Source organism: Pelophylax lessonae (genome assembly GCF_965119305.1).
Source record: "Pelophylax lessonae genome assembly, chromosome: 1".
Lineage (NCBI taxonomy): Eukaryota > Metazoa > Chordata > Amphibia > Anura > Ranidae > Pelophylax > Pelophylax lessonae.
Window position 1 is genome coordinate 4160996 of NC_138768.1, and position 22089 is coordinate 4183084.

Below are 22089 nucleotides of genomic sequence, written 5' to 3' on the forward strand. Positions count from 1 at the left end.
TGTACGCTAGTCACTGCATTGAAAGGGGGCATGTACGCTGGTCACTGCATTGAAAGGGGGCATGTACGCTGGTCACTGCATTGAAAGGGGGCATGTACGCTGGTCACTGCATTGAAAGGGGGCATGTACGTTGGTCACTGCATTGAAAGGGGGCATGTACGCTGGTCACTGCATTGAAGGGGGCATGTACGCTGGTCACTGCATTGAAAGGGGGCATGTACGCTGGTCAGTGAATTGAAGGGGGCACGCTGGTCACTGTTTTGAAGGGGGCACGCTGGTCACTGTTTTGAAGGGGGCACGCTGGTCTCTCTGCATTGAAAGGGGGCACGGTGGTCACTCTGCATTGAAAGGGGGCACGCTGGTCTCTCTGCATTGAAAGGGGGCACGGTGGTCACTCTGCATTGAAAGGGGGCACGCTGGTCACTCTGCATTGAAAGGGGGCATGTATGCTGGTCACTGCATTGAAGGGGGCATGTACGCTGGTCACTACATTGAAAGGGGGCATGTACGCTAGTCACTGCATTGAAAGGGGGCATGTATGCTGGTCACTGCATTGAAGGGGGAATGTACGCTGGCCACTACATTGAAAGGGGACATGTATGCTGGTCACTGCATTGAAGGGGGCATGTACGCTGGTCACTGCATTGAAAGGGGGCATGTACGCTGGTCACTGCATTGAAAGGGGGCATGTACGCTGGTCACTGCATTGAAAGGGGGCATGTACGCTGGTCACTGCATTGAAAGGGGGCATGTACGCTGGTCACTGCATTGAAAGGGGGCATGTACGCTGGTCACTGCATTGAAAGGGGGCATGTACGCTGGTCACTGCATTGAAAGGGGGCATGTACGCTGGTCACTGCATTGAAAGGGGGCACGCTGGTCACTGTTTTGAAGGGAGCACGCAGGTCACTGTTTTGAAGGGGGCACGCTGGTCTCTCTGCATTGAAAGGGGGCATGCTGGTCTCTCTGCATTGAAAGGGGGCACGCTGGTCTCTCTGCATTGAAAGGGGGCACGCTGGTCTCTCTGCATTGAAAGGGGGCACGCTGGTCTCTCTGCATTGAAGGGGGCACACTATACCTTAATTACTGAAGGCTCCTTTCACACTTTTGCGACCTCAAAGTCACGCAATTTTTTACAGCGTTTTTTGCCGCAAAGCAATGCCTATTACATTTTTCTGTTTGCGCCCCCCAAAAATTTTGAGCACCAGCCGCCACTGTAGGAGGGAGTCATCAAAGCCCGGAGATAAATAGTGGGTCATCCAAGGTCTCCAGAGTTTTTCATAGGGGAGTACTTTGTCCAGTAAGATTTCTTCTGTCTTGGCATGGATCATGGCTTGTGTGATCCTATTCCTCATTCCTAAAAGCCATAGTGATGGAGATTTCCAAGCCTCTGCTATGGTTTTGTTTAGCTGCTGTGGTAACATAGAGTAAAAGCTTAAATTGACGGTGTGGTCGATCGGGAGATTTGTAGTTCAGGAGCGCCTGGTGTGGTTGTTTCAGGAAACACAATGCAAGGATCGTTGAACAAAATTGAGCTGCACGGTTGTGTTGTCAGAAAGAAGCCTTTACTCCAGATTACAATGTGCCAGAAGCTGTGAGCTGAGTCAAGGAGTGGTCGGCCATATTGTAAGCTTTGTTTGTGGCATGACGCAGTAAAGGCTTCTTTCTGGCAACTCCACCATGCAGCTCATTTTTTGTTCAGGTATCGTTGTATTGTGCTCCTTCAAAACAAACACCCCATCTTTTCCCAGAGCAGCCTGTGTTTCTCCTGAGGTTACCTGTGGGGTTTTTCTTTGTATCCCGAACAATTTCTCTGGCAGGTGTGGCTGCAATCTGTCTTGGTCTACCGGACCTTGGCTTGGTATCAAGAGATCCCCGAATTTTCCACTTCTTAATAAGTTATTAAACAGTACTGACTGGCATATTCAAGGCTTTGGATAACTTTTTATATATAACAAGGAAAGGTCCCAGCGCTGACCACTGTGGCCCCCCACACTCTGAATTGTCCTGAACCACACCGGTGTAGCCGTCAAAATCCAACAAAATGACCATCCAACAGGCAACCAAGAGAGACAGCGATATCGGGGTGTTGGTGTTATCATGGCAGTTCTCAAAGGATGAACAAGCCAGTGGATACAATGAACAGTTTATTGAGCAACCAGAAGGGTAACAGTGAATGAAGAAATAAAAGTCAATAGCAAAGTCAATAAATTTTCTGATATAATACTGGACTGGCCTTAATCCGATGGGGATGTGTGGATTAAACAGATTAGACAGGATAGTATAAAGTGGCTTAACAACCACTTTAACCACTTGCCGACCAGTCACGTTGACTGTACTGCGGCAAAGTGGTTCGTTATCGTCTGGCGACGTAGACCTACGTCAGCAGACATTCCGCTCTCTCTGCGGTGCGCGCGCGCCGCCGGAGGCTCGCTCCCGCTGTATTCGGTTAGGCCAGGGGAGGAGCCACGGTGATCACCGCCGCTCTTCCCCGATCGTCGGGGAATCGAGTGTAGAGATCCGCCCGCTTGTGTAAACAAGGCGGGCGGATCTCCAAAGTGACAGACAGGGTCAGATTGCAGGGTTCAGCATAGCTGAACCTGCGATCTGTCCCTGTGTCACTCGTTCACCTCCCCCCACACACGTCAGTAAGCACCAGGCATACATTAACCCCTCCCTCTCCAATAAAATTAACCCCTTCCTTGCCAGTGTCATTTTTACAGTAACAGTGCATATGTATAGCACTGATTACTGTAGTAATGTCACTGGTAACCCCAAAAGTGTCAAAAATGTCAGTCAAGGGTCCGACCTGTCCGCCGCAATGTCGGAGTCCCGCAAAAAAAATCGCAGATCGCCGCCATTACTCGTTAAAAAAAAAAAACACCAAAAATGACAGAAATCTTTCCCTTAGTTAGTAAACGCAATAACTTTTGCGCAAACCAATCAAAATACGCGATTTTTTTTTAACCAAAATTATGTAGCAGAAAACAAATTGGCCTAAAATGATAAAAAAATTAGATTTTTACATTTTTTGGGGGGGGGGGAATTTCATATAACAAAATGTGAAAAATATTGTTATTTTTTCAAAATTGTCGCTCTTTTTTTGTTTATAGCGCAAAAAGTAAAAATCACACAGGTGATCAAATACCACCAAAAGAAAGCTCTGTTTGTGGGAAAAAAAGGACGTACATTTCGTTTGGGTACAGCGTTGCATGACCGCGCAATTGTCAGTTAAATTCGCGCAGTGCCGAATCGCAAAAAGTGGCCTGGACGTAAGACAGCAAAATCCTCCGGTGGTAAAGTGGTTAAAGGGGAAGTTGAGCCCCCCCATGTGGACGCCTATGGCTGAGACCAGGGGAGGCAAAGATGAGGGGGTGCTGCAGCTGCACAGAGAGTTCTGTCCTCTCTGCTGCCAACTGCTGAGACAGAGTGGGGGGCGGAGATGAGGGGGTGCCGCACCTGCAGGTGAGGAAAAATAGCCACATAAAATGGCCTGGTGGGCAAGATTCGGCCCGCGGGACTTGTGTTTGACACATGCGCCCTAATGCTATAGGCTGTGCACACCTATGGCTGGATGATATTTCTCCTAGGCTCCTCCTCTGTCATGTGACCCATCAGAGCTGAGGAGGAGCCTAGGGGCAGCTTCTCATGGCTCTGAGAGGCAGCTGGTGGGAGAAACCAGCCAGGAGCTAAAGTTGTTGGTGATCATGACATTGGGGACCCGAGGTGCCCCACAGGAGATGACGCCACTGGTCCCTGTCCCTCACAATCACAACCGATAGAAACAAGACTAGACCTAGCTTCATTCACCCAACAGTGACAGTGACTTTGGCCAGTCATGTGGGACAATTTTAGATAAATGTTCTGCAGACATGATTACAGTTTGTAATTTAGAAAGATGAAATTATCAGATGATTATATAATGGAAATAGCAGAGTGACCGGAAACCCCACCCACTGTCTCACATCACTGTGATGTCACCAATCTCTGGGCAGGTTTCTCAGGGTCATGGCCCCACCCACAAATCTTGACAGAACCATACCCTGGATATAGTGCAGCATGGAGGGGCTCGGTGAAGGTGGTGGTGAAGGTGTAGAGGTGTCGGGGTGGGTAACTCAGATCATAAAAGGAGATCCGCCCGGCCTCATAATCCAGATCTATCTTGAATCTATCACTGGTGAAATTGGCAGAACCCTGGACCCCCTTTGTATCATGTGTGAATGAAAACTGATCACTATATCTGCTCAGAGCCCAGGACTTACTATTCGACCCAATTACTGACTGTCCTCCTGCTTTCCTGTCTATACTGGGGTAACACATCCCCGCCATCCAGTTATTTGAGCCTGAACCATCCACCACCCAATAATGTCTCCCTGAAGAGAAAGCCTCCTTGCTCATCACCTGAAAATGATCAAATCTCTCCCAGGTTTCTCTACGATTCTGGATTGTATCTGCCTTGGATGCAGTTTTCCTGTCATCTGATATCTGTAGATTATTACTAGCTGTGTTTATATCCAGTATTATGTTTGCAGGTTTCTGTATGTGGATCCCTGCATTTATCCACATTATTATATCAGATAAACCTGTGTGTAATGTTTGTGAGACCCCCGCCACATCCAGATCCCCTCCATCATGGAGGAGTTTATCATATCTCTCTCTGTCCTCATCATCTCCATCCTTGGTATCCCACGAGTCTCCTGTGTCTGATTCCTGTAGGACAGTCAGTGGATCCGTCATGTTACACAGCTCCTCAATGTCACCCATCTTAATGGACAGCTCCTCCTTTTTTATTTCCAGCTCCTGGATCCTATCCAGAATAGAGATGGAGGCCCGCTCTGCTTCCCTGGATATTTCCCTCCGGACTCTCTTCTCCAGGTCTTCCAGGCGTCTCCTGAGGTCTCTGAACAGGGCAGTGACTCTCTCCGTTTCATTATCTGCTTTTCCTTGTACTTTTTTCCCCTGTTCCTGCAGACTCTGGACTCTTTCCACCATCTCCTCTCTCTTTGTCATCAGCTTCACCAGAACATCCTTCAGTTTCTTCTTCCTCTTCTCAGAGGCCTCCTCCAGAGTCTCCACCAGGTGTCCCCGATGTTTTCCATCCAGCCTGCAGGACACACAGACACAGGCGTTGTCATCGGTGCAGTAAAATTTCAGTGGTTCCTTATGGACGGAACATTTCCTCTTTTCCATAGAGGTGTAGATGTCAGATAAGACGTGTTCTGGTGATTTGCTGTGGACTCCCAGGTGATCATTGCACAGATAAGCTTCACACAGCAGACAGGACGCAACGGCACGTTCAGGGAAGCGGATACAGTAAGTACAGAACCTCACCATCTTGTCCTGCTTGGGATGAGCTGTCAGTAAATGATTCGCTATATTATACAATCTTCTGTTCTTCCTCAGAAAAGGACGATTCCTGAACTTTGAACTACTTCCAGGACAGGAATAACCTCCAGACCCTTCCTGTGTATCCAGCACACGGTCAGTACAGACACGGCAGAAGTTGTGTCTGGTTCTCAGAGTTACAGAGTCTGTATAAAGGTTCAAAGATGGAACGTTCCAGATCCTCGATCGGTTGTTAAGTCACTGGAAGAGGCAAAGGACAAGTGAGGAGAAATGAGGCGAGTCCTGGAAAAGACCTGCAGAGGAATGGGACTTTGTACGGAACGCCCTTCCCTGCACACTGAAGGCCGATGAAGGTGTGTCAGTGTTTGTAGTCCTACAAACAATGAATAGCACTGTCGGGATTTGTAGCTCTTCAAACACTGGCTAGAAATGTTTGGTCTTATAGTCCAACAAACAGGTGATTTTAAAACTATAAAAACATCCTCTGCTCCCTCTATGGCTGTGGAGGACACATCCGCTCCTGGAGATGTGTCCTAATATATTATGTCTATAAAATCATGTTGTGGTGTAACACACCCTTTAATCCCAGTAACCCATTTAAAACTGGGGCAGGATCTGCCTAGGGTAAATGATGTGGCCATCCCTATTCCCATCACACAAGATGCTATGCTCTGAGTCACTTCAGGCATGCCTTCAGACCTGGACTGCGACCATCTCTGAGAAAAAGACTATAGGGCAAAGTTTACCACCATACTCCTGGGCAAGTACACCTGTCATGGTCTTACAATTGTCCTTTGCATAAACATAAAACATTTTTCCATAAATTGTGAGGCCCAGTGCAGGCGCTACAACCATAGCATTTTTCGGTTGTAGCGCCTGTACTGGGCCTCACAAATTATACATAAACGCATTCAACATTTCTTGTGACTATTTAACAATGTCTTACATTACTGGACCTGTGGCTTGTCTCAAAATGTTGTCATAAATAGGAGCAGTCCAGATCCATTGTCTACAATAATCAATGATCCTGATTTTTGGGCGGGCAAGACCCACTGTGGGCTGCCAAGACCCACTAGAGCCGCAGCTCTTTTGTGACTGACTCTCCTTTCCCCCTCTGTGAGAACAAAACCAAGGTAAACAACACTTTCCTGACACCATTGTCATTTTTCCTGTGACACTTTCCCGTGTCCACATACATGTAAATACTTCAATAAACCCACTGAATCGCTCTGACTGGCCTCCACAGAGTGACTACATATGTCATCCACATATTGTAGCGGGACTGACCCATGAGCAGGTGTTCATCCCCTCTTGCGTGGTCTGGAGAACTATAGAGCAGACAACTGGACTGTCCACATAGCCCTGAGGCATTCTACACCAGGTCAGTTACCTGGACTGAAAAACAAGAAAGCAAAGATGGGCTGTGTCTCCTCGTCCACTAGGACGCAAAAAATAAAAAAACGCATTACTTAAACCAATCACTGTAAAGTGGGTAGCATCGGATGGTATGGCTATCAGTAAAGATGGCACATCAGATACCACTTGCATGCTATAATCAGATATAAAAACTAAAAACTTTTTGGCTCAGTGCCAATCTTACAAAAAACTTCCAAAAATCTTACAAAAATCTGGCCAGAGGTTCCCCTTCTTCAATAGAGGATACCCCTAAAATTTCACTCAAAAACTATAATCAGATAAAAAGATAATCTAATTTGAAACTTTTGGCTCGGTGCCAACGGGGTCCAATGGTCACACTAATTGCGGTAACCTTTTCTGTCCAAAAATAAATTCCACAACTATAACAGGAACAAAGATATTTACATTTGAACCCTTTCTTGGCAAGTAGCCAATTTTCAAAATTTTGCACCAGGACTACCCTTCACATAGGGAACCATGTGCAAAATGTTATTTCTCATTATCAATAAACCTCAAAGTATCCTGCCGACTACAGCAATCTATGTTTTGCCTAATAAAACAGTGTTTTTATTCACTACTACTACTCTTACTACCGTACAAGATAGGCACAAATGTGTAAATGGCAAAACTCCCAAAAAATTCTATAAAAAATAATTGCATATATGTGGGAATGCTGGAACCCGTAGTCCACACTAGCTCCGAGAAAAAAGTGACCCCCTCCCTAGGAATGTACCAGCTTCAATGTCTCACCGAAGCTCCACACAAACAATTCTGTGTGTTTTGATACTGGTGTAAAATGGCCGTGATGAAAACTACGTCTGCAGCAAGGGATGGGGCTATTGTAAGGTAATACTATTTCTTTAAATATACCTTCGGTCAAGAATCTGTTTAATATAAGCCTGACTCCATCCTCCTTTTAAGGGGGCATGAAATCAATCCTACATCCAGGGGACTTATGGCTCATACCCGTGGGTCAACATAAATGCTGTGGCACTCTTCCTCTAAAAGGAAATAACTACTCTCTGAACTCGGGACAAAAATGGGCATTTTTCCCGATGTCACTGTAAATCCACTCTCTGTTGTGACAGTTTTACTGTCACTTGTTGCTGATTGGCAGATAACTTTATCTCAGACTGTTGTGATGTTGTTGTGAGGCTGTTGTGAGGTTGTTCAATTGTGGGGGGGACCACTAACACATCGGTCCTCATAAGGGCAATCCCTTACCCCACATTTGAAACACCCCGTCCTTTGTTGTTGTGGTTTATTATTGTAGGGGGGGCCTATGTTCTACTCTGCCCCTGAATCCCCCCCTTTTTCTGCCTCTCTGATAATGCCCTTGGAAATGCGTGCTGACAGGCTGTTTTTCTTTAGGCAGATCAAAACAGCCAGCCACATCTTTTTCTATTATATTATAACAATACGGGGCATCAGTAAGCCAATTCTCCCCGCCTTTTTTCATATACTTCATATCCCATTGCGGGTCTCCCAAGAAGTACGGGAAAACGTTTCTGTCACCTAGACAGACTCCCCTAACCATAGCCATGTGATAACTATTATTGTCCCCATCTCGGGGGAAGGTATTTCTACTCCCCATCTTTTCCGACCATCCTGCTAGGTTATCTATCCAAGGGTTAATGTATGTGCATCCACCGACATATTACCTGCATATCTCGCCTGGATCGGGGGGTGGGATTTGTTTGGTTTGATTCTTCCCCATTCTAAAGATATTACAAATAACCTTTACTGAAAGAGAATGCGGACGGACTACAAAACTCTCTTTCCTGTGATTTACCTGTCTCCTAATGTCTCTTAGACTTAAACCTTCAGTACAATTCACAAAACAATATACATTAATTCTTAACACTTCAACTTTAGGTAGACCGTTCCTGAAATAATAATCTCTACCTTAATTTACTTCCAGGAATATTACTCACCAAATATTCCCGGCCATTTCCATAACAAAACAATAAAACAAATTCCAATATTCTCTCATTTAATAAAACATGTCTCTAGGATTAATACATTCACAAAATCACTGTTACCTAGATGTACCTGGGTCCTGAGACCCCTTATGGTCCAAAACCCTCCTGAAAAGCCACTGATGTATGTAAATTAAACCTTATACTTTGGACTCAGGGTGTCCCTTCTGGGTACAACCAAAAAAAAAACCCTTACCGAGTCTTGACTGATACCTCCTAGGTACAGTGGCTATCAAGAAGGTTTTCCTACCATTATAGACAAACAATACACATATTAAACATTTTATCTTATACTTTTACGCAAAGGAAAGAAAAAGATCTGAGTCTCAGGGGTTACAATCGGTCAGTCAATTTTACAGTACTGTTTCTATATTTCATAGGTTTCTAAAACCCTATCTGGTCAATTCCAAAGGAAGGACCAGGGACCCTTCCAGGGCCTCTTAGTGTTCCTATTACACTTACCAAGTCTATACAGCCAACAGGTATTACTCTAGACATAGGGTCGTTGACACAGAGGTCATGGTAAGGCAAAAGAAAATTTTAACACTTACCGGACATGGGCGTTGACCATCTCGTATGGGACTTCCAGAACTGTTGGCATTAACCACTTCAAAGCGGTAGACTTGCGGGCTCGACCCGGTTGACCTCTGGAACTCGCAGGCCTGGAAGCCACTCTGATTAAACTCACTACACAGATGGTTCATTCAGAATGACCCGAATCTGTTTATTATTTATGAATCTGTTTATTATTTATGAATCTGTTTATTTCCTATAAAAAGCTTACACTTTTTATAGGAAACATTTACCATTAAAATACATTGAAACAGCAAGTCATCTCGATGGCGTCTCATAGACCTTCCCACAAGGTCATTATTTACGTACAGTACTATGTATGACACTTTGGTCAAATTGATCCAGACTGTTTTCACAACATTTCGGAGAAGTAACATTGTTTATGAAAAAAGACAGGACTCTTATCTTGTAAGAATTCAGCGTGGGTAAAAGTCTCATGCAGAATATCACAGCAGTATTAAAAAATGATTTTTACACAAAATGGCTTCTAGTAACTAAGATATACTAAAATGGCTGAACCACTGTTCACATTGCCTTCAGTGCCCACTCCCCATTATGTTTTTTACACCCTTTTACCTATTTGCCCAGAAAATAGGCATTTTTAATCTGGCAGTGTCAGCTCCTATTGATTTCCATAGGATTTGGCTTTGGCATCCGAACTCTTTTGAAGTTTTCCGAAATCCTGCTAAACTGGACCCAGGGCAGTTCAGCTCATCAATTGCGATAAAGAAATAACAACCTCTGATACCGGTGAAGGTTCTGGAAGTTTATTTAGAAGAGAAGAGTTACAAATAAAAAGTAAAGATTAGAAAGTAGAGAGATGAAGGTGTGAGGAGATCCTTAGACATGGCAGGTGGACCAAGGATCTGACCTCTTTATCAAATGGGAGGCTTTTACCCTCCAATCCTGGACAGTTGTCATGGAGGACCATCCCAAACATCAACATTTTACAGATGGAATCATTCAGTGAAGAATTTGTACAAGCAGCACATCATTCATTACAAGAGACATTCATTTCTGTTATCTCTGAACACCTTATCAGCTTGTCCCACCTCCAGACTCCCAAATCCCTCATTGTAGAAGAAGGAGACCAACTGTCTCTATCTTCCCCAACAAGACCTTCCAAGGATCCGGAGAACAACAATTTCTTCTAATAACATCTTTCTGTAAAGTCATTGTAGACAGAGAGGCTGTCATTATATATAAAGAACCTCACATTAGCATATACAGTAAACCCCCCTCCATTGCGGGGGTTACGTTCCGGACCCAGCCGCTAAAAGTGAAAATCCGCAAAATAGAAAAACCCTATTAAAATACACTGTAGGTATGTTTTTTTTACTGTCACTGTACGTGTAAAAGCATTTTAAGGTCTTTAAACACACTTTTAAAACAATAGAAACTCATTTAAACACATAAAAGATACTGAGAGACATAGCAAGAGCTATGGAAATCACAAAAATATTTCATTTTTAATGATTTATATAGTAAAATAACATTACAAAAAAAACCCGCAATATACCTGACCGCAAAAACTGAACCGCGATAGAGCGGGGGTTTACTGTATAAGCACTTAGTCATGTAATTTCATCATTAGTAAATCATATAATAATTATTTCTCTTTATAAAATGAATAGGGCCATAGCGGAAATGTAAAAATTGCTCGGCTCCATGAGGATCCTAGAGGTGCTGGGGCTGAAGGGGTCCGATAAAGAGATTGGAATCCAGATTCTGGTAAGCCCCATACCTGTGGACCTTCACAACGACTGAGCCAGAGTTGTGGGGAAGAGGCCATTGTCCTGATCAAAATGGGGACCGAGTGCTTTGTCAGAAGGGCTCCGCATGGCAGGGTACCCTGCCCATGTTGAGAACATGTGACCTGATATGCTTCAAGAGGGGTGCATATGATCATCCTCTCCGGCTTTCTTGGCCAGTCAGACTGCTGCTTCCAACAAAACTTTTTTTTTCTTTGGTACATGTGGTACTTGTCCCCTAGGACCGTTCCCAGCCTCACATGCCATTTGTTTGACAACCCCCTTCCTATTAGCTTAGAAAATGGCCAATACTGGTTTTTAAGTTGGCATTGCAAATTCAGTAGAGTGCTGGTGTTTAATCCTTCCCCTACTCTAATAAAGAAAATGATTTTTATTTCTGTCTGTGTTGATGTTGGTGAGTTCCTCTCACTTCCTGTCCTTCTGCCAATGGTTTATCAGAGCAGACTCTCTCTAGTGGAGCCCCGGATAGCAGTAAAAACCTGGCAATGGTTCTAATCTTATAGATATGCTTTAGAGGTGCAGGCTACAGGGATGCTATCCCCATCCTGACTACCTTACTACACTTGCCTATTGTTTCATCCTATTGACCTAGAGTTACACCAATCAGGTTCTCTGCCCTGTCCTGTCTCTTCGGTTTGCTGGCAGATTTCTCACATTTTGGCTTCCCCCAGGTATCTTTACACAACCTCCCCCACTCCCTATCCATATCGCAGCATGGAGGGGCTCAGTGAAGGTGGTGGTGAAGGTGTGGAGGTGTCGGATTGGGTTGCACAGATCATAAAAGGAGATCCGCCCGGCCTTATAATCCAGATCAATCCCGACTCTGTTACTAGAGACACCACCGGGTAATCTTGTCTTCTTCTTGCCATGCATCACTGAGTACTGATTATTTCCCCAACTCCTCTGTAAACCCCAGGACTTCTTATTATCTCCAATAATTGACTGACATCCCCTCCGTACTATACTGGGGTAACACATCCCGACTCTACAGTTTCCTGACCGCTCAACATCCACTTCCCAGTAATGTCTCCCCGAGGAGAAACTCTGACTACTTAGCACTTGAGGACTCGGAAATCTCTCTGGTGTTTTTGGGTGATTCTTGCTATAATATAAATATAATGCAGTTTTCCTGTCATCTGATATGTGTAGACAATTACCAGCTGTGCTCACATCCAGTAATATGTCTGTAACCCCCGACATTTGCTGTTCTACCCCAATATGTGGTCCTGCAGCCTGGTGTTGTGAGTGTTGTATGGTAGGGGAGGGTTGTAGAGTGGGAGCAGGTTGGGGTTGCACACTGGAGTGTTCAGCATCAATGCCCATTTTGCTCTTTGTAGTCGGATGTGGATAGATGTCTGTGCATGCACATTTCTGAATATTTACCCCAGACATTACATCTAATAATGTGTATAATGTGCGAAAGATTCTAGTCACATCCAGATCCCCTCCATCATGGAGGAGTTTATCATGTCTCTCTCTGTCCTCATCATCTCCATCCTCAGTATAACAGAACTCCCCTGTGTCTGATTTCTGTAGGACAGTCAGTGGATCCGTCAGGTTACACAGCTCCTCAATGTCCCCCATCTTCCTGGACAGCACGTTCTTCTTTATTTTCAGCTCCCGAATGAAATCCGACATGGAGAGGGAGACCCGCTCTGCCTGCCTGGTAATCTCACTCATGGTTCTCTTCTCCAGGTCTTTCAGCTGTCTCCATAGGTCTCTGAATAGCAAAGTGACTTGCACCTTTTCAATGTCTAATTTTCCTTGTACTTTCCTCCTGCGTTCCTGCAGACTCTGGACTTTTTTCTCCATCTCCTCTCTCTCTGTCATCAGTTTCTGCAGAACATTCCTAAGTTTCTTTTTCTTCTTCTCAGAGGCCTCGTCCAGAGTCTCCACCTGGTGTCCCCGATGTTCTCTAGCCAAACTGCAGGAGACACAGATACAGGAGGAGTCCTCAGTGCAGTAATACTCCAGGATCTTCTTATGGACGGAACATTTCCTGCTCTCCAGGGAAGTGGTGAGGTCACATAAGACGTGTTCTGGTGACTTGCTGTGGACTCTCAGGTGATTGTCACACAGAGAAGCTTCACAATGCAGACAGGATTTCACAGCAGGTACAGAAGTGTGAATACAGTAAGTACAGGAGACTTTGGTTTTGTCCTGATCACCCTGCGTAGTCTGGAGGGTCTCCGATATCTTACACAGAGTAATGTTCTTCTGAAGGACAGGACGTTTCTTGAATTTTTCTCTACATTCAGGACAGGAATAACCGCCAGACCCCTCCTGTTTATCCAGCACACGACCAATACAGTCCCAGCAGAAGTTGTGTCCACATTTCAGGGTTACCGGATCCGTATAAAAGTATAGACAGATGGAACATTCCAGCTCAGCTCTCAGATCAGCAGACGCCATCGCTAAAAGCAGGAGGAAACAACTGTTAAAAAGTCTTTGGCACTTATTTACCAGTGTGTTCTGTACACTCCTCCTCAGGGAGAGGCTAAGTAGTCCGAGGAATATGTCCACATTTAAATGTTCAGACAGACGGAACATCCCAGATCCTCTTTCAGATGAGAAGACGTGATTACTTACAACAGAAGAGAAAAGTGAGAAGTTTAAACTGTCAGGCTTTTTTATTAGAATAGTGAATTCAATGTACAAAATCCAATAAACCATAACAGTCATGCAATTAAATTCAGACCTACTGCACTGTGATTGGCTGATGAGTTTACTGCACTTTGCATATCATCAATGCTCTTTGAACCTCCTAATAGAATGTGTTCCAGGATGAAGGGCGTGTTCCATGTTTATCTACATAGGGATGGTGTAAACATACAGTGTATTCATCGGAAACCGCAGTACTTTTCTCTGCAGAAATATATTGTTATCTAATAACATAATGATAATTGTCTGACCCCAGAGCCAACAGGGCCAAGGCTAAGGGGGAGAAAGAAGGGAAGATGTTCAGAGCACAGTGTTTCATGTAGCATAAGGGCACTACAAGAACATACAGCATATGTGACATCAGTGGCAGCTGGTCAATGTGGGGCGCAGGGGCTCCGCCCCCCAAGGCAAAAGGAAAAAAAAAAAAAAGAAGGTGTTCCCGGGGCGCCGGCCAACACTGCTGCTATGGAGAGGGGGGAGAGGGGTGGGAGTTTTGCTGTCATGTGCCTTGTTTTGTTTAGCTTGATTGGTGGCCCTTTAGATTGTGCTCGGGGGGCAGAGCTCTGCGCCCCGAACACTCCCACCTGCGATTCTGCGTCCTGTGATTGGCGGACGTCTGACGTCATAGGGGCGGTGCTTGGGCGTCACTCGGCAGAGCCATTCTAGTCAGTGTCTCTGCTGAGGACGGACCGGAGAGGACAACAAGCAAGCCAGCCAGGAGGAGGAAGAGGAGGGCGGCAGCTTTCCTGGGCCGGACTCAAGTTCAACACTCTGCAAACACAAAAGGTGAGTGCCTGACACTGGTCACTCTACATTGAAGGGGGCACGCTGTGGTCACCCTACATTGAAGGGGGCACGCTGTGGGCACTCTACATTGAAGGGGGCACGCTGTGGGCACTCTACATTGAAGGGGGCACGCTGTGGTCACTCTACATTGAAGGGGGCACACTGTGGGCACTCTACATTGAAGGGGACACGCTGTGGGCACTCTACATTGAAGGGGGCACACTGTGGGCACTCTACATTGAAGGGGACACGCTGTGGGCACTCTACATTGAAGGGGGCACGCTGTGGTCACTCTACATTGAAGGGGGCACACTGTGGGCACTCTACATTGAAGGGGGCACGCTGTGGTCACTCTACATTGATGGGGGCACGCTGTGGTCACTTTACATTGATGGGGGCATGCTGTGGTCACTCTACATTGATGGGGGCATGCTGCATGCATTGTGGTGGGTGGCTGGCTGGCTGACACCCTGTGGTAGGTTGGTGGCTGGCACAGGGGCTGTGGGTGGCTGGCTGGTACAGGGCCTGTGGGTGGCTGACTGGTACAGTGCCTGTGGCTGGCTGGTACAGGGCCTGTGGGTGGCTGGCTGTCTGGCACCCTGTCTGTGGGTGGCTGGCTATCTGGCACCCTGTGGTGGGTGACTGGCTGTCTTAAACCCTGTGGTGGGTGGCTGGCTGGCACCCTGTGGTGGATGGCTGGCTGGCACCCTGTGGTGGATGGCTGGCTCTTACCCTGTGGTGGATGGCTGGCTGGCACCCTGTGGTGGGTGGCTGGCTCTTACCCTGTGGTGGGTGGCTGGCTGGTACAGGGCCTGTGGGTGGCTGGCTGTCTGGTACAATGTCTGTGGCTGGCTAGTACAGGGCCTGTGGGTGGCTGGCTGTCTGGTACAATGTCTGTGGCTGGCTGGTACAGGGCCTGTGGGTGGCTGGCTGGCTGGTACAGAGCCTGTGGGTGGCTGGCTGTCTGGTACAATGTCTGTGGCTGGCTAGTACAGGGCCTGTGGGTGGCTGGCTGTCTGGTACAATGTCTGTGGCTGGCTGGTACAGGGCCTGTGGGTGGCTGGCTGGCTGGTACAGAGCCTGTGGGTGGCTGGTACAGAGCCTGTGGGTGGCTGGTACAGGGCCTGTGGGTGGCTGGCTGTCTGGTACAATGTCTGTGGCTGGCTGGTACAGGGCCTGTGGGTGGCTGGCTGGCTGGTACAGAGCCTGTGGGTGGCTGGCTGGCTTGCTGGTACAGGGCCTGTGGATGTGGGTGGCTGGCTGGCACCGGGCTGCTGTGGGTGGGTCTATGGCTGTGGTATACACTCCCGCAAGATTAGTCCCGACTGCAGACGAGGCTGTCCAAGGCGAGGGAGGCGGCCTAAGAAGGCAGAATGACGTCACAAAAATATTCGCAATATCGGCTGATACCGATATATCAGGGAAAGTGCAAATCGGCCACGCCGATAATTGGTCTATCCCTACTTTGGACTGTGGTTGTGGGGGTCTGCAGGCAGGGGGCTTATCGGAATCTGGAAGCCCCCTTTAACAAGAGGGTCTCCACGTCCTGACCACGTGATGTCAGTGGGCATTTGGCGGGAGGCGAGAGCGTTTTTAATTTTTTTAATTTTTTGGGTCAGCGGGTAGTCTGACTGACGTTGTTTTTTCATCAAGGGACACTGTTTTATTTTTTAATAAAGGATTTGCCAAAAACTGTCTCATGTGATTATTACCTTTGTATAGTTTTTTTTGATGAATGGGTAAGGGTACTATGTACTCAATACCAATTTACATAGGGAAGGGGCTGGGATATAGTGGCCCTATATTTAAATAATTTTTCCTTTTTTTTTGTTAAAATTTAAACATAATTAAAATCATTGCTCCTGAAAAAAATATATATATATTTATTTATTAATACATGTCGCCCAGGGCAGTACCCGGACCCCCATACCCCTTTTAAGGCCAATTACATACATATGAGCCTTCAAAATAGGGAGTTTTGTTTTTTTCCTGTTCGCCTCCCATAGACTTCAATGGGGTTCGCAGTTCAGGTTAGAACAATTCACCTGTTCGGGAGTTCTGCTGAAAACCGAATGGGGGTCGGGGGATGTTCGCTCCTTCCCTATTCACAAACTCTCCACCACTCTCTACTTCTTTATGGTGTCAGCTACCTCCCACTCCTCTACTGCCTGGATGGCCATGGTCGATTCAGATGTTGAAGTGGTCCTCTCCAGAGGGGTGGGGGTGCTGCCAGAAAAGAAAGGAATCTCAGCGTGTAATAGCTGTGACTAGTGGCCGAGATAGAGTTCTTTAGTAGAGTCTCTATAAACTTCCCAAGTTTGGCTAAGTTGGTGGCCCACAGTCCCTCAGAAGCAGTGGCCAAAGTAGATGTGTCTCGCTTGCCCTGAACTTTCTTGGTTTTGCCCTGATCCGCAAAATCATATGAGTTGGGCTTTGACTGATTCAGCTAAGTGAACAACTAGGCAAACTCTTTCCTTGAAGTGTAGAAGGAACCCCTTTCTTCCCCTCAGTCAGTACCTAGATTTAGGTTGCACTCGGATTGCCCTTCAGGTTTAGGACATACACCCACTGGTCTGGAAATCACAAGGCTAACATCTGCTCAATTTACCCTTCAGTCCTGGTCCCACCAGGAATGTTCAGAACTACACACAGGTCTGGTTATCCATTTTGTTCCCAGCAACCAGGGCTGCTGATAAGGGGGTACAACTGGGTCTCCTGTAGGGCCCCATCATGTAACAGGGGAGCCTGGCCCGCCAGCAGCTTCAAGCTGCACATAATACATGTTCTATACTGTGAGCACATAATGTTGTCCCCATCCTCTACTGATTGGCAGTGCCCCCAGTCTGCCCCCACTAAGCACCAAAACCCTAGTCTCCCCCTGCTTAGCACCAGTGCCCCCCTCCCCCCTGACTGGCAGTGCCCTCAATCTGCCACCACTAAGCACCGGGACCCCTCATCTCCCCCCCGCTAAGCACTAGAATCCCCATCTCCCCCCACTTAGCACCAGTACCCCATCCACTACTGACTGGCAGTGCCCCCAATCTGCCATCATAAAGCACCAGGACCCCCATCTTTCCCCACTAAGCACCAGGACCCCTATCTCTCCCCACTAAGCACCAGGACCCCTATCTCTCCCCACTAAGCACCAGGAACCCCCATCTCTCCACACTAAGCACCAGTACCCCCCTACTCTCCCCACTAAGCACCAGGTCCCCATATCTCTCCCACTAAGCACCAGGACCCCCCCCATCTCTCCCCACTAAGCACCAGGACTCCCCATCACTCCCAACTAATCACCAAAACCCTCCCATCCCCCCCCCCCATTAAGCACCAAGACCCCCTATCTGCCCCCACTAAGCACCAAGACTCTACTATCTTCCCCCACTAAGCACCAAGACCCCCATCTCCCCCCACTAAGCACCAAGATGCCACATCTCTCCCCACTAAGCACCAGGACCCCCCATCCCTTCCCACTAAGCAGCAGAACCCTCCGTCTCCCCCCACTAAGCACCAGGACCCCCATCACTTCCCACTAAGCAGCAGAACCCTCTGTCTCCTCCCACTAAGCACCAAGCCCCTACCATCTCTTCCCACTAAGCCCCAAGACCCCCCCATCTCTTTCCACAAAGCACCAAGACCCACCCATCTCCCCTGAATAAGCACCAAGACCCCCCCATCTCCCTCCACTAAGCACTAAGTCCCCCTATCTCTTCCCACTAAGCACCAAGACCCCCTATCTCCCCCACTAAGAACGAAGACCCCACCATCTCCCCCCAGTAAGCACCAAGATACCCCATCTCTTCCCACTAAGCACCAAAACCCTCTTTCTCCCCCCACTAAGCACCAGGACCCCCCTCTCTCCTGACTAAGCACAAAGCCCCTTCCATCTCTTCCCACTAAGCAACAAAAGCCCACCATCTCCCTCCCTTGAATAAGCACCAAGACCCCCATCTTTTCCCACTAAGCACCAAGACCCCCCCATCTCCGCCCACTAAGCACCTTGACCCCCCCATCTCCCCCTCTAAACACCAAGACCCTTCCATCTCTCCTCAGTAATTACCAATATGCCCCATCTCTCCCCACTAACCACCACGACCCCCATCCCTTCAAACTAAGCACCGGAACCTTCCATCTCCCCCCACTAAGCACAGGGCCCCCATCTCCCCCCACTAAGCACCAAGACCCTCCCATCTATTCCCACTAAGCACCAAGACCCCCCATCTCCCCCAAATAAGCACCAAGACCCCCCATCTCCCCCCACCAAGCACCAGCACACCCAATCTCCCCCCACTAAGCTCCAGGACTCCCATCTTCCCCCACTAAACACCCGGACCCCCAAACCTCCCCCCCACTAAGCACAAGGACCCCCATCTTCCTCCAGTAAGCGCCAAGACCCCCATCTCCCCCATTAAGTACCAAGACCCCCAATCTCTCCCCATTAAGCACAAGGACCCTCCAACTCCCCCTTCACTAAGCACCAGGACCCCCCATCTCCCCCACTAAGCACCAGGACCCCCATCTCCCCCCACTTCGCACCAGGACTTCGCATCTTTCCCCAGTATGCACCAGGACACCCCATCTCTCCCCACTAAGCACCAGGACCCCCCATCTCCCCCAACTGAGCACCAGTGCCCCCCTTTGTCCCCCCTTGAAGAAAATGCTGCATTTATTTTTAGGCAGTTATGCAGGGTCAGAAGGTGGGATCAGGGCATTTTTGGGGGCCCCATCAGGTAGGTTGTATGGGGCCCCATAATTTCTAACAGCGGCCCTGCCAGCACCACTCAACATTAGTGTTGGGCGAGCAGTTTGGACTGAGGATAAGTTTGGACCGAATATTGCCTGTTCACCTGCGAACACCCGACTTTGCGGAGGGCTTGGTGGGATGTTCGCCTGCTGAGGACTCCACAATGCTGTTCAGGTGCAAGGCTTAGTACATTTAGGGCACAGTGAATAGCTGGTTGTTAAGGAGTGGGCACAGATGGGGGCTGCGTGTCCTCAACAATGGATAATCAGCTGTCATCAGGCTTCCCTGCTGACAGCTGAATGAAAAAAAACACATTGCCAGCAATACAAAAGTTTGGAAAAAAATAGCGTGGAGGTCCCCCCTAATCCATACCAGGCCCTTTGGGTCTGGTATGGATTTTAAGGGGAACCCCACACCAAAATTAAGAAAAAAAAAACAGTGCGGGGTCCCTTGAGTCTGGTATGGATTTGAGGGGTACCGCAATGCCAAAATGTAAAAAAAAAAACAATATGGCATGATTCCCCCCCAAAATCATTACCAGACCCTTATCCAAGTATGCAGCCTGGCAGGCCAGAAAAGGGGGAGAACAAGCAAGCGCCCCCTCCTAAACCTAACCAGACCACATGCCCTCAACATAGGGGGGTTGCTTTGGGGCAGGGGGGCTATGCCCCCCCACCTCAAAGCACTTTGTCCCCATGTCGTAGAGGACAAAGGCCTCTTTCCCACAACCCTGGGCGATGGTTGTGGGATCTGCAGGCAGGGGGCTTATCGGAATCTGGAAGCCCCCTATATTGCACTGGTCAGTGATGTCACATGGGGGCAGCGCAACCCCCAAAGGCGTTGCTGGTAGATTTGGGTCCTCTGCTCTTCTTCTGGCCATTATCCCCACTCCTACTGACACCACCAAAATACCTTGATACCTGATGAGAGAACACTGGGTGGGAACATATAATCAGCTCCTCCCATTCCATATGCACCCACTGGCTACACAGGAACAGTGCCCCTCCCTGGAAGTGATGTCACTAGCTTTCAGTAACCACACCCACTTGCTGCTTTTGGACTCATCAGGAAGAGGAATTGAAGTCATGTGACAGCACTGAATACTGCAGAATAAAGGGAGAAAAACTGGGATTTTTTCATTTTGACACATAAGGCTGAACTCCGCCCACATTATTGATTGCAGGGGAGAATTTAAGGCATTAGGCTGGACTTCCGCTTTAACTATATCATAGTCAGAAGCTAGATCCAACAAACCCAGGTAAGCAAGTTGAGTCTCCAAAAGGCATGAGTAAAACCAGTTCTGTAATGGGTCTGAGGAAAGACTTTACAGTTCCTTGTCTGGCAGTGTGGGCGGTGCCAAGTCCTGCTGGAAAATGAAATCAGCATCTCCATAAAGTTGGTTAGCAGAGGGAAGCATGAAGAGCTCTAGAATTTCCTGCTAGAGGGCGGAGCTGACTTTGGAATTGATAAAACTCAGTGGACCAACACCAGCAGATGACACGGCTCCCCAAATCATCACTGACTGTGGAAAATTTTGTATTTAATTTGGAAATGAAGGTCCCAGAGTCTGGAGGAAGAGTGGAGAGGCGCATAATCCAAGTTGCATGAGGTCCAGTGTGAAGTTTCCACAGTCAGTGATGGTTTGGGGAGCCGTGTCATCTGCTGGTGTTGGTCCACTGTGTTTTATCAAGTCCAAAGTCAGCGCAGCCCTCTAGCCGGAAATTCTAGAGCTCTTCATGCTTCCCTCTGCTGACCAGCTTTATGGAGATGCTGATTTCATTTTCCAGCAGGACTTGGCACCGCCCACACTGCCAAATCTACCAATACCTGGTCACATGATCATGGGATCGCTGTGCCTGATTGACCAGCAAACTCGCCTGACCTAAATCCCATAGAGAATCTGTGGGGTATTGTCAGGGGGAAGATGAGACACCAGACCCAACAATGCAGAGGAGGTGAAGGCCGCTATCAAAGCAACCTGGACTTCCATAACACCTCAGCAGTGCCACAGGCTGATCGCCTCCATGCCACGCCTCCATGCCACGCCGCATTGATGCAGTAATTCATGCAAAAGGAGCCCCGACCAAGTACTGAGTGCATCCTATACTGTACATGGACAGACTTCTCACTAAGACAACATTTCTGGATTAAAAATCCGATTTTTTTAAAAAAATTTTATTGATCTTATGTAATATTCTAATTTTCTGAGATGCTGAATTTTGGGGTGTCACTCGCTGGAAGACATAATCATCAAAATGAAAAGAAAGAAATGCTGGAAATCTCTCACTCTGTGTGTAACATCTATAGAAAATATAGGAGATTCCCTTTTTGAATTGAATTACTGAAATAAATGAACTTTTTGTACAGTGGCGCCCCGTCCATTATGGGTGCAGGGGCGCCACTCCCCCCCCTCCCCCCAATCTACATGCAGGGCGTCGGATGCATGGATTCCAATGTTTTTTTTTTTTTTTAAGCACCTGATTAGAGCCATAGACTCTAATAGGCTTCAAAAGAGGGTGGGCTCAGGGTGCAGAGCCCACCCAGTTGTGTGACAATAGCGAATGAATATTCGCTATTGCCACGCTGATTCTCCTCCCGGCCAATCAGGAAGCGGGTCCTGAGACCTGTTTCCCAATTGGCCGAAAAGGAGAAGGCATGCTATTGACCAAGAAGGGAGGAGGATACGGCAGCCGAGAAGGGACATGAAGAAGCCTGAGAGGGAAACCGCCGCCGCCTGTCATTCCGGAGGAACAAGGTAAGTAAACTGGTGGGCAGGCAGGCGGGCAGGGGGGGGGGGAAGGGAGTGATATGG

The 22089-nt window shown here is 47.7% G+C and overlaps 1 protein-coding gene across 1 annotated transcript in view; it reads right to left on the reverse strand.

The window, feature by feature from the left end:
• The window catches only part of LOC309551015 (uncharacterized protein), a gene marked incomplete at both ends in the record, with an annotated part of 209781 nt that overhangs the window by 21252 nt on the left and 166440 nt on the right, over positions 1-22089 (reverse strand). Inside the window, 1 exon segment of the mRNA XM_082251433.1 lies at positions 12857-13500. Within this exon segment, the coding sequence (XP_082107559.1) occupies positions 12857-13500 (644 nt within the window).